At 34.5% G+C, this 13,352-nt stretch overlaps 1 protein-coding gene across 1 annotated transcript; it reads left to right on the top strand.

Moving 5' to 3' along the window:
• The first annotated feature begins 8,282 nt into the window (after positions 1-8,282).
• On the top strand, positions 8,283-10,006 carry LOC141712929 (protein ROH1D-like). Its single transcript, XM_074516062.1, has one exon. It carries the CDS (start codon positions 8,702-8,704, stop codon positions 9,842-9,844), a length of 1,143 nt encoding a protein of 380 aa, XP_074372163.1. The 5' UTR covers positions 8,283-8,701; the 3' UTR covers positions 9,845-10,006.
• Positions 10,007-13,352: the final 3,346 nt, after the last annotated feature.

Raw genomic sequence — 13,352 nt, 5'->3', positions numbered from 1 at the left:
CTCTTCTGCCCCTTTCTCAGTTGGGAAGTTAAGCCTGAGATGGTTTATAGACTCTACTGCCTCGAAGGTCGACATGAACGGTCTTCCCAAAATGGCATTATACGGATTCTGAATCCGAACCACTTAAAATTTTACTGGATTTTCAACAGTATATAGCAACTTACCCGGGAGGATGGGAAGAGTTATCTTACTTTCAAATTTTATTGGATGCTCTCCGAAGGCGTATGAAGGTGCTTCATTGCAAGGCTCTAACTGTTCTCCCGCCAAGTTCATCTTATAATAGGTTTTATGGAATATGATGTTGGCCGAGCTACCAGTTGTCACAAGCACCTTCCAATTTTTGTTCTGTCCAATGAGAGGGTTGTGATAAGGGGGTCCTCATGCGGGCGAATGACGTCCTCATAATCCTCCGTACTGAAAGTCATAGGCATGTGGGGCTTTTCCTGGCTGAACTGATAGAGGTTGTACACTTGTCGTGCGTATTTTTTCTTCGCTGTTTTACCATCTCTGTCCAGCACACTAACCCCAGACATTATCTTCACCTTGCCCCTTATCTTGTCCCTTCGTTCGGGCTCCTTAGCTTCTGGTTCCTCCTGATTGTCCTTCGGCCCCAGTCTGTCCCTTAGATCTCGAACGTACCGATTGAGTTCTCCTTCTTTGATTATCCGTTCAATAAGCTTCTTGAGGTGGAAGCATTCATCAATATTATGCCCCTTGTCTCTGTGATAATCGTAGTACTTGTCGGGGTTCTTCTTATGATTTGGGAATTTCATCTTGGCGGGGCGAACTACCCCAGGCTTGCCCTTGATCTCATGGAGAATCTTGGAGATCGGTGCATTCAGAGGGGTGAATACATTCGAATCTCTATCTCGACGTTGTTTGGCTCCTCAGTCAGTCTCTTTTCTTCCTTCTTTCCTACTATCTCTTCGATCATTCCCAGATTTTGAGCTTTTGTATCTTTCTGCTCTCTTCGATCGGTCATCCCTTCGGGAGTCTTTGTATCCCCCAATACTTTTCATCTTCCGGCTAATGTTCTCACCCCTTACATATATATCATTCACGGATTTGGGGGGAAATCGTAAAGGAAGGAACAAAGTTTTTTTTACCTTTGTTGGGGTCTAGCCCCGCCGTAAGGAAGCCCATAGCTTTGACTTTGTCCAAATTCGTGATCATTCCAGCTTCTTCCTTGAACCGAGCCAAATAATCCCCTAGTTCTTCGTTCGCCCTCTATCTATAGTGGACCAGGGCCTCAGTGTCCTTCGCCTTTCGGCATAGATGTGAGTAGTACTTCAAGAACTTTCTCTTCAGCTGCTCATACGACCCAATGGACCCGCATTTGAGGGATTTGTACCACATCGAGGCCGATCCCTTCAGGTAGGTCTTGAACATTTTACAGAGCATGATGCCATTATGCCCCATCCCAATCATCAGCAATTCATACTTTTCACAATGATCCTCCGGGTCGCCATTTCCATTAAATTCACTCATCTTTGGGAATTGCCTTTCCTTGCCTGGGGGAGGTCGGTACTGCTCGATTTCTTCCATCACAATCGACTCTCGATCAACCCTTCTATCGCCAAATATAGCCTTTTCCAGGCGAGTAAGTCTGACTCGGGACCCATCAAGTTCTTCGTCCGAGTCAGATTAAAAGTGTTGCTTCATTCGCTTCATTCTGGGGTGCGAATCAGAGTCAAACTCGTCTTCTTCGTCATATCCCCTTCGCTCCTTCCTTCACTTGGTGGTTTTTTCTAGCTCATCAGCTCGCAATGCTTCGTGTAGTGCTTTCTCTTGTAGCTCAATCTCTTCCCTCGGGAGCTGCAGGGCTTTCAGTCGTAGCGCATCGGCCTCTCTTCGCTTCGCCCGGGCCTCTGTTTCTTTCTCAGCTTGGTTTTCTTTTGCTTTGCCCTTCTCCGCGGCTAACTTTTCTGCACGGATCTTGAGGAGCAAGGCCTCTTCTTCGAGAGTCAACTTGATGGCTCCATCAGCGTCCATCAGGGAGGATGTTTGTCCCCCGTCGTGAGGAGTGAAACCAGGTGGTGGTGAGTGCTCATGAGCTGTGTTTGTCATTGTCTCGATATCTCATTTGTAATTCTTGTAGTTCCGCAAACGACGCCAAATGTTATGCCTAGATCTTTTTCGGACATAATGAACGGTCTTCGGACACTCATAAATGACTTTCAGCTGCTAACTGAAAGGGAAGAGAAGGCGAGGGATTGTTCCCTCGATTCACCTCCGGTGTAAGAGTAAGAATCTGGATGTAGAGTGGGTTTATGGAATACAAGAAAATAGAGAGTATTTGTGAGAATGAGTGTGTGATTGTCTATTTCTTACTTTTCTCAGGGGTTTTATACCCGATTTCCTCATCAATGCTTCATCCATTACACCTCAATGATGAAGAGGAGTGAAAATGGGGCGTTATGATTGTGTAATCTCAACAGTTAGTGTAGAAGTGGGCCTCAACATACTGAGCTGACTGGGCCTTCGGTTCATGGACGTGTTGGCCCTTCGGCCCGATAGTATATGTGACGCCCTCCAAACCCGGGTCAGAAGTTTGGGGCTCACACCACAATATTTAAACCTGTATATAAAGTATTATATGCATTGACCCTTCTTTACACAACCACGAATCGCAACAGATTAAAGCATGAAAACAAGCCACAACCTTAACTTTTATTATATCGCACCAAAACCCAATTAGTTCAACTTACAATTACTAATGATATCGTTCTTATAATCTTGCATAACTCACCTACACTATAAAACTCCTGCTAGCTCGATCCAATTTAACCGGAAACCCTAGCTCGCACACTGGACCGGGAATCCTCGTTACCAACACTTTTCTTTTCAACTGTTGGAAACATAAAAATTTTGCAAGAGTGAGCTTACTAGCTCAGCAAGTAATAATAGCCAAAATTAAGGATAAACAATCACCAATTGAAATGATTCCGAAGAATCAAATTTCTGAATAAGCAATGATTAGAATTGGATATTCACTTTTCATTTTAAAAAAACAAGCTAACAGTCACGTACTAACCCCGAGTAAGGCTCCTAGCTTTGCTCTATATACTGGATCCAAGGCACGCATTGGCCTATTATGACCACGAATCTGGTCTGATCACGAATCTGGTCCACATTTATAAAACCATCCAATTCTAAAATAATTCAATGTGATAACCAATGTAAATCAATAAGCTGAATCATAAACAACATTTATCTTGAAGCATAGGGTGATTCATAACACCGTAAAGGCATAACAGGGAATTCAAAAAGATTGGTTTTCAATAAAGGAAAGAATCAGAAAGTAGAAGACCAAGGTTTCAAGGGTTCCAAGAATTGGTCTTCTGTTAAACAAGGAATAAGGTGTTAGATATATTTGATAATGTCTTGGCTAATGTGATTTATGTTTAGTTTTCAGATCTTACTTAAACAGGATAAATCAGTACTTACTGGAAGTCAGGACTTAAGAATATCAGTACTTATATTATCAGGAGATAATCATCAGAAGATGGATATCAGAACTTAAGTACTGAAGGACGTTCAGATAAGGAAGACAGTTGGTTAAAGGAAAGAAGATCGAGATAAACATAAGAAGAGATATGCATGAAGAAGGAATTCTATGAAGAATAGAATACTTGGAAGAAAAGATATCTGATTGATATATTTTAGGAAGCAGAACTATATTCCATGTCAATTAGCGATTATCTTGTAACTGTGTAGTATATAAACACAGACAAAGGGTTTACACTATAAGTGTTATCACAATCGAGAAGATTATTCATTATAACCCTAGCAGCTCTCGTGATATTTGTTCATCACTGAGAGAGAACAGTTCCATATTGTAACAGAGTTTATTGTTTCAATAAAGTTTGTTTTCTGTTACTTGATTTAAAGTTCGATTTGATTGTACTATACACTGTATTCACCCCCCCCCCCCCTCTACAGTGTGTGTGTGACCTAACATAAGGGTTGGTATATTACGAAATTCAATATCAGAATCAATATGTGGTAGATATGTATTTGTGGAGTAGTATCGCATGGGTATGGCTCGTATCTGGGAATTCAACAATCAATGGTTTATGAAGAATAAGGCTTATGGCTTAAGATCAATAAGAATCAGGGTTCAAGGTTAAATAGTTTAAAGCGCTTGCAATATAAAACATGAGTTATTTTGAATAATAGCAAATGTTATGAAACAGTTCAAAAATATTTGCAATATATTTTGAAGAAGGTTCAGAAGTACTTGTCTTATCACCGACGATTTCCACTTTACTGGTACTCATCTAATAGTTTTACTCATCAACCACTTTTCTTCTCTTTCTATGCCTTGCTTCTACTTATCAATCACTTTCCTTCTCTTTCTACGCTTCGATTCTATTTATGGATCACTGGTTTCCTTTTCTATGCCTCACTGACTCTGCTAGGCATCACAAGTATCTATCAATTATTCATACTCATATTATTCTAATCGTCACATAAACGTTATAAGCTTTTATCTACCCTTCATTTTACCCAAATCCGATCTACGGATTGAAAGTTATGACTAAAACAGTCAAACAATAACCACATAGGCATATAACACATCGATCAAATAGCACGTAGCACATAGCACGCAAGGTATTCAATTAAAATAATTTTGCAAAGAAGATTCGGAGTCAACATGATTTTCCAGGTATTTAATACGAATTTTTGAACAATTTTTAGAATTTAAACGGGACTCCGAATCATTTTATAATTAAATAATAGGGTTCGAATACCCGAATCTGACTTTAAAATAATTTTATAATAATTATCGAGTCTTGAAAACAATTTAAATAATATTTTAAAGCTCGGAACTATTTTTTGAAATTTTTAAATCAATTTTAAATAATTAAATCTAATTATTAAATCAATTAAAATTAATAAGTAATTAAATAAATTAATTAATCAATTAATTATAAATTAATCGATTAATTAAAATAATTAAAAATTAATTAAAATTAATTAATAAAATAATTTCTATTTGTTTTTAATAAATAAATAATTAAAACAATTTTTTAAATTTAAAAAAATTTAAATAACTATTTTTCTGATTTTTAAAATAATAAATAAATTATTTTTAAAACAGAAATCCATTTTCTGAAAGTTTTTAAAACAGGCATCCTTTATTTACAAGATTTCAGAAGTTTTGGGGGTCAAATTGTAAAAACACAATTTTTAGAAATATTTTTGAGATAATCAGATCAAAACCGGGTCTGTTAATTTGAAAAACGGGTCGGGAAGAAACCCGTAACCCGGTCGGATGAACTGCAGAATCCGGCGGCCGGGGATATTTTTCGGCGAACTAATTCACAGCCAAAAATGGATGGTTTGATGCGAATTCTGTTACCAACCAATTCCAATTTGTTACAGCAACAATAACACGGCTTAATAGATCACAGACATCCCCTGAAACCCCGTTCCCGGCGACTGTCGCCACTAACGCCGGCGAGATGCTTGAAAATCCGGCCACTCGATTCGGGGTTCCAACACAGAAACTATATATATGAATTGACTCGTTTAACACGATCTATCTGCTAGTATAACTCAATCAAACCCAGGTTAACTGAATCAAAAGTTCCTAATTCCACTTAAGAACATTCATGGTTTCTAAAACCCTAATTTCTAATTCCGAGAATTAAACTCAAAATTAAACATATTATTGAACTCCAAATCAAGAGTATAATATACCAAAATGTTCAGAATTTAATGCTCTATAACATGCAATCATCAAATCACACAAACAACATCTCGAACAAAAATTCATATTTTAATTCATTAATAATTAGAAATAATATAATTAAATCAGAAAAATACCTCGATTTATGCACCAAAAGTGATGGTTGATTCAGAAAGGTTCTTTCGAGAGCTTCGTTTTGATATGTTGCACGCCCGAATCGGAGTTCGATAACGCCTTCGTTCGTACGTTTGATTCTCAAGAACGTATCGTTTTTAAGATTTTTCTTTGTATATCTTATTGTTTACTGATTAATTATGATTATTACGAATAAAATGAAATAATAAAAGGGCTATATATATTTTTGGAATATTGGTTCGTTTGGATCGTTAAATCAGTTCCTTAGCCGCTAAGTAACTGTAAAAACTATCTGATTTGGTACCCAAACTGGATAATTATCCAAACTGGGCTTCTTATAAAACACTTTATACGAAAATAATGTAATAATACCTCGTCTTTCGAGAATACGGGTCTTGTTGGTACATTGAAATAATTATCGTATTGAAAATCTTGCGCCGGGTCGCGCACGGGTCAAACCGTAATCCGAATTGAAAAAGTCAAAACACGGAAAATGTTCGGAATTACCAGATTAGGTTAGGAAGGAGTTTTTGGAAGAGTTTCGGGTTGTAAAAACGTAAAAACGGTTGAAGTCAGACGATTCCCGACTTTATAAAATAATTTTGTAATTATTCAGAAAATAATTAAAAAATTCATAAATCAATATAAAATCATATAACAGCCCAAAAATTACAAGAAAAATACCGTAATTATCTATATTTTATTATGGTCATAATAAAATTAACATACTTATAATGTATCACATATAAGCACTCACATATCCACACCAATCATCAGATAATTCACCAAAAATCACATAATAATCATATAAAAATTATTTATTGATAAAAATAATTACACGCGATATCCCGGATGTTACAGTATAATTGTCTAATGGGCCTTCGTTCGGTGGGTTTTATTGGGCCATAGCCAACCCATATTTTTACGGAATTCTAATATATTAGTGTTTTTCTATAATTATTTTCCAAAGTAATTATTTTGGCTATTAATTATTTTGGTTATTATTTTCTATATTATATTTATAACAAGAATTTTGGCATATAGAGTAGCACAATATTCGTGGCTATATTATTTTTATAAACTCACACCATGACTTTCGCCGTAAAATAAAATTTTAAATTACAAAACAAAATGAAAAATATTTTTTTATTTTTTTATTATAAAAATAAAAAAAATACATTTTTTTTGATTAGCACACGTACCGCGCGGGTAAAGTCCGTGGTTAAATTATATTTGATTAAGATTTTACGTGGAAACAAAATTACAAGTATTTTGACATTTTCATCTTACAAAAGGATAGAATAATAAAAAACAAACGGGTGTAACGCTGTACTCCAGAGTTTGAAAATGAAGAGAAAATAAGAGAAGAGAAATGATAATTTTAAAATTTTCTTACGTGCTCCAAAGTTTTTTGGCAAGAGAAGAGAAATGATCGGGAGAGAAATAAGATTTTACATGGAAACAAAATTACAAGTATTTTGACATTTTCATCTTACAAAATGATAGAATAATAAAAAACAAGCGGGTGTAACGCTGTACTCCAGAGTTTGAAAATGAAGAGAAAATAAGAGAAGAGAAATGATAATTTTAAAATTTTCTTACGTGCTCCTAAGTTTTTTGGCAAGATAAGAGAAATGATCGGGAGAGAAAATTTTCTATATTTTCCCCCCAAAACTTTCTTCCCAAAAATGGGAAGATTTGGAAAGATACTGTCATGTTAACATTTTCTTTTTTATCACTTTTTCTCATTTTTTACACAAACTCGAGAGCACATTACTGATTTATTTCCTTTTACTATTTTATTTTTCTATTCTTTTTTTCTCCCATCTCTTCTCTCCCGAAAAATCTGAGGAGCACAGTGCATGTGAGTAGTCTACAACATTTTTTTTGACTAATTTGACTTATATACTTTACAATTGAATATCTGTGCTAACAAATCCGGGCAGTAGTCTGTAACATTAGTTGTCGTGATTAGTGAACAGTGAAAGGGCCTAGTAGTTTGACGAGGTCATTTTCTTCGATACGCGCCAACGGAGAATCAGCAACCTCCTGACCCCACATGCTACGTCACTCCTCTCTCTTTTCAGTTTCAAGACTCCGTCCATCTGGTCCCACCACACATCATCCGCCACCTGTAATTTCGCCTATCACTTCCCCCTCAAATCAATTTCCTACGTGGCATTTTATTACAGCTTTCCTTCGCTATCAAATCAACGGCTGAGATTCAATCAAATCAAATGACATCAAATACGTGGGCCCTGACAAACATGTAAGGCGTGTAGAGTGCGTGTGAATTAATATTGTTCATAAATCATAAATTACTGCGAGAATAGCTCAGTAAAAAGAGTAATTAACGTTAATTAAAAGTGTATTATTTTAGTAAACTCTTTGATTTTGACGAACTCTTCTAGTTCCCGACAACCATTGTACGCGGTCCAATTCGTATATATATACACTCTCCTCCCTGTTAGGGTTTCAAAACACCCCTCTCGCTCTCTCTCTCTGGACCCTTCAAATACATATGACCCGTTTTCATCTTGATCATTAATCTTGAGTTTTTATCTCCTTTTGGGTTTTTCTTTGTCTTTCAAGACAAAAGATCACATTTTTCGTTATTGGGGTTTGATTTCAGAGAGATTCTCGAGCTCTGTTGATTTATGTTTACTAGGGTTTGTGTGATTGGGGGAAAAAAGGTCAAATTTTGTGTGCTTGGGTTTTGATTCTTTATAGTTTCTTGCACTCTTTTGATATATTTATAGCAATTTGGTTTGGGGTTATTTTGTTTTTTGGTGTAAAATTCTTGTTTTTTGTTTGATATTTTGAAATTTGAAAAGGAATTGTTGGGGTTTTTGGTTGTGGTGAATGTAAGAAATGCCAGCAACAGATTATCAAGGATCATCAGCTTCTCACACGACTCGTTCGTTCTTTAGTTTACGTCGTGATCAGGTTCATTCAATGGATTCTCCTCACTCTACTAGTCAAGATCAGGAGCTTGAATTTTTTCAAAAATATGTAGCTGACAAGTTTAGTGATTTGTCAGCTGATACGGCTGATGATTTTCTATCACTATCTTGGGTTCAGAAGTTACTCAATGTGTTTCTTGATTGCCAGGAGGAATTTACAACATTGGTGTCTAGGAATAAAGGGTACGTGAACAGAGCTCCAATGGATCGTTTGATTACGGAGTTTTTCGAGAGGAGTGTTAAGGCTTTAGATGTTTGTAATGCAATCCGAGATGGTATCGAGATTATTAGGCAATGGCAGAAGCAATTGGAGATTGTGTTGTGTGCTTTGGATAATCAGAGAACTCTTGGAGAAGGGCAATTTCGTCGAGCAAAGAAGGCGTTGATTGATTTAGCAATTGGAATGTTGGATGAGAAAGAGGGCAGTTCTTCTGTTTCTCATAGGAACAGGTCTTTTGGGCGAAATAATATTCTGAAAGATCAGAAATCAATGGGACATTATAGGTCATTGTCGTGGAGTGTTTCACGTTCCTGGTCAGCTGCTAAGCAGTTGCAAGCAATTGGGCATAATTTAGCTCCTCCTAAGCCTAATGAGACAATGGCTACCAATGGACTAGCTGTGGCTGTTTATACAATGAATAATGTATTGTATTTTGTGATGTGGGCACTTGTAGCTGCAATACCTTGTCAGGATCGCGGTCTACATGCTAGTTTTCATATGCCCAAGCAGTTTGTTTGGGCTTATCCAATTCTTTCTCTTCATGAGAAGATATTGGATGAATCGAAGAAGAGAGATAAGAGGGCTGCTAGTGGTTTAATGAAAGAGATTCATGACATGGAGAAATGTGCGCGAATTTTGAATGAGCTGATTGATTCTGCTAGCTTCCCTTTGAATGAGGAGAAGGAAGAAGAAGTTGTAAAGAGAGTAAAGGAGTTAGGATTAGTTAATGAGGCTATAAAGCAAGGACTGAACCCGGTGGAACGACAAGTTAGGGAAGTGTTTCATAAAATTGTAAAGAGTAGAACCGAAGGCCTTTCATCATCAGGTTGATCGACATCATCCTAAGTAATTCAATCTGTAGTTGAATGCAGAAGTGGAGTGCTATGTCTATAGTATGTGTATTGAGGATTTTGAGATAGGATTTTCATGTCCATGATGTTATTGCCTGCTTTGTTTATTAGAACTATTAATTATAAGTTGGTTTTATCAGTAGATTGGTTTCTTCATTTTTGTTGGCATATTATCTTTCTAATGATCTTCTGTTCAAATGGTTGGAATGACATACAGAATGATTTTCTTTGATACCTCATGAAATGAATGTTTTTTGTTAGAATGATGTTAAAATGTTTGTTCTTTGCACGAAAGGCTGTGTGCACTGATCAGTCTTCTACTTACCAACAGACAAATCCCATTTTAAAGCAAGTAAATTCTCTCTATGCCCTCGTAAGCTGTTCTATTTGAAGTCATAAGCGGTAAGAAAGTTGTTACAAAGGTATATTGTTTTCGTGTTATCCTTTTGGTTACAGTACGATGCATTCTCTTATACGATGTTAATACATTCTGAAGTTGCGATTTTTTTCATTTTGATTCGATGGTAAAGTGTGTCATTTTTTATGTGTTCAACAATTTTAAATACTGCTCTCCATTAGCAGCACATAGCTCAATCTATGATTGCCTTGCCTTTTGCAAGTCATTTTACACTTGAATCTATATCCAAATGTGAAGGGGTTGGACTCAAAGTAGTTGTATAGTAGCATATCATGAATAAGTTTTTAATTAACTAGAAAATTGTTTTCTTTTGACCAATTTTGGTGTTGTTCTGAAGGAGAACGGACCGTGTCTCCCTGTTTGATTGATTCGCTAAAACTGTAGTAAAATATAGGTAGCTAGCTACATTATTGGCTAAATAATATTAACTCCCATTATCAGTTTGTTACTTGATAATTCAACTTGTAGCACAGGATAAGGTTTCAATATTCAAGAAATCAACGTTCAATAACACGGTACTACTGGTTAAAGTTAAGTGAAGGGTCAATCTCTACATTTTCTTGTTGACAATCAGTTTGTTTAATTTTCCAAAATGATTCTTCTAGATAAAACAAGGCGTGTCTCGTGTCTCTAATAAAAAGGTCCCTTTGTTTTCATTTCAGCCAGCTTGCAACACGTTTACTATTTTCTTTTAATAATTAAGTGTAAACAGGCAGTTAATATATTGGGGAAAAATATTATACTGTACCAAAATGATCAACAATTCACATGAATGACTAATTTATGAGGTTTAATATCAAAGTGGTCACTTAACTCAAGGTCATATATCAATTTAATTATCAAATTTAACGGGGTATCATTTGGATCATTAAAGTGATAATAAATATCAAAGAAATACCTGAAAATATGTATTTGAAAATTAAAATTTATTTTATAGAGTTCTAAACATTTTTCTTAAATTGTATTACAACCAAATGAAAATTTATGAATTCATAGTATTTTAAATGATTTTGTGAGATTTTTAAAATTTTATCTACTAATTATTTTTATTTAAATAAAGAAAATGATTAAAAAATTAAAAATAAATAGTAGATAAAATTTTAAAAAGCTTACTATATTAAATAAAATACTAGAATTCATATATTGTAATTTGGTTATAATAGGATTCAAGAAAAGTATATAGAACTTCATAAAATAATTTTTAATTCTCGAACGCATATTTTGAGTTATATGTTTGATATTTATTATGAATTTAGTGATTCAAAATATATCCCGTTTTATAATCAAATTGATATATGACATTAGTGACCACTTTGATATTTAACCCCTAATTTATGTTAAGATAATCCAAATTGTATATATGAAATATGCGGTGTCCAGGTTGGGAGGGAAGGAGAACGTGGATCATATTTGAGTTTAACATTCTGAGTTGACAATCAGACAATGCACTTAGGTCAAATAAACCATTTTACTACTAATAATTTGATTATAAGAATGCAATTGCCATACAACTGGATAGTTTTTGTTATGACCCGGCAGGCGTTGGGTATTGGGTAATAATAAAAAAAACGGTCCTAATATAATGTATACAATATATTTTTATTTTTGATAAAATAATAAATTAATTAAAATAATATTTTTTCGCGATCTCAATCCTATTATTTTAAAGTGGTTTAACTGTACTAATTTTATTACATCCCCACGACTGCGTTCATTTTATATTAAACCCTTCTTAATTTAATAGTAGAACAATTTCATGTAATTCGTTAAAAATGTCAATTCATCAGCTTTCTTAAATTATCTATATTACCTGATAAGAAGATAAGCCGTGGAAAGCGCGACCAAGAATAATTAGTAATGTTATTCGGTTCCTGTTATTTAATTATTAGTAACAAATCTTATTTAATTATATTAGCCTAATTCGTGCCAAGCATGACCGAGAATAATTAGTCATATTATTCGGTTCCAAATATTTAGTTATTAGTAATAAATCATATTTAATTATATTATATAGTTATTGGGAATCAAAGTCGAAATTATGGTGCAATTAATTTATTGAAACTTAATAAATAAATTTTCTATAATTATGTAGTTATAGGGAATCGAACCCGAGTTTAAATTGAAATTAATTATGTGATTCTATAACGATAACCAAAATTTGATATTTTGATATTATTTAATCATTACTATCTATTATGCTGCTATGAAAAATTAAACCTCAAATTACGGTGAAACTAGATAAATAAAATTTTGTACTGTAACTATGTAGTTACGTGGAATCAGATTTGAGTTTGAATTGAAATTAATTAATTAGATTATATATTTGTTGGGTATTGAGTGCAATGAAATATAATTCAGAGGGGGTGAATGTATTTTCTTGGATTTTAATCTTCTTTTAAAATGTTTGGCTTATTCATGAATAAAGCAGATATGAACTTGTAGAGATAAATTGTTAAACTGTAAGAACACAAACAAACTATCAAAAACTCACTTGATTGTATTAATCAAATTTGTTTTGCTACAAATATGTATTCTTGAGAATAAGAACTCAGCTACAAATTTTGAGAGAGAATACAAGATTTTTCTAGATTTGTTTCATTATTTCTAAACTAATGACTCGTGCATGTTTTATAGACCAACAACACGGATTTACAAAATTTGCACTACAATGTATTAACACATTTTCTAAAACTATCTTTGTCTATTTCCATTTCTGGTGTTAGCAAATCTGTGCAGAATCTTGTAGGTCTGTGACCATCCTTTGTTCAGTGAATCTTGGCCCGTCATCTTGTATTCTTCAAGATGCTTTTGTAGTCTTTCCAATTTAGTGAATGAATGTTTGTTGACTGATAATCTTGAATCTTGAACTTGTCTATATTCTGAATTTTAAGATAGTTTGTCGAGATCCCTTTTATTTTGTAGAGATGTCACATTTCGATAAAGTATAATGACTTATCGATATCTTGAGTTCTCTACATGTGTCTTTGACTTGTCGAGGTCTTCAGTTCTCTACATATAGAATAGCTTGTCGACATCTCCAGTTCTCTACATAAACTTTTGACTTGTCGAT

This window comes from Apium graveolens, chromosome 3 (assembly GCF_009905375.1).
Source record: "Apium graveolens cultivar Ventura chromosome 3, ASM990537v1, whole genome shotgun sequence".
Lineage (NCBI taxonomy): Eukaryota > Viridiplantae > Streptophyta > Magnoliopsida > Apiales > Apiaceae > Apium > Apium graveolens.
This window is presented reverse-complemented; position numbering and strand designations above follow the sequence as displayed.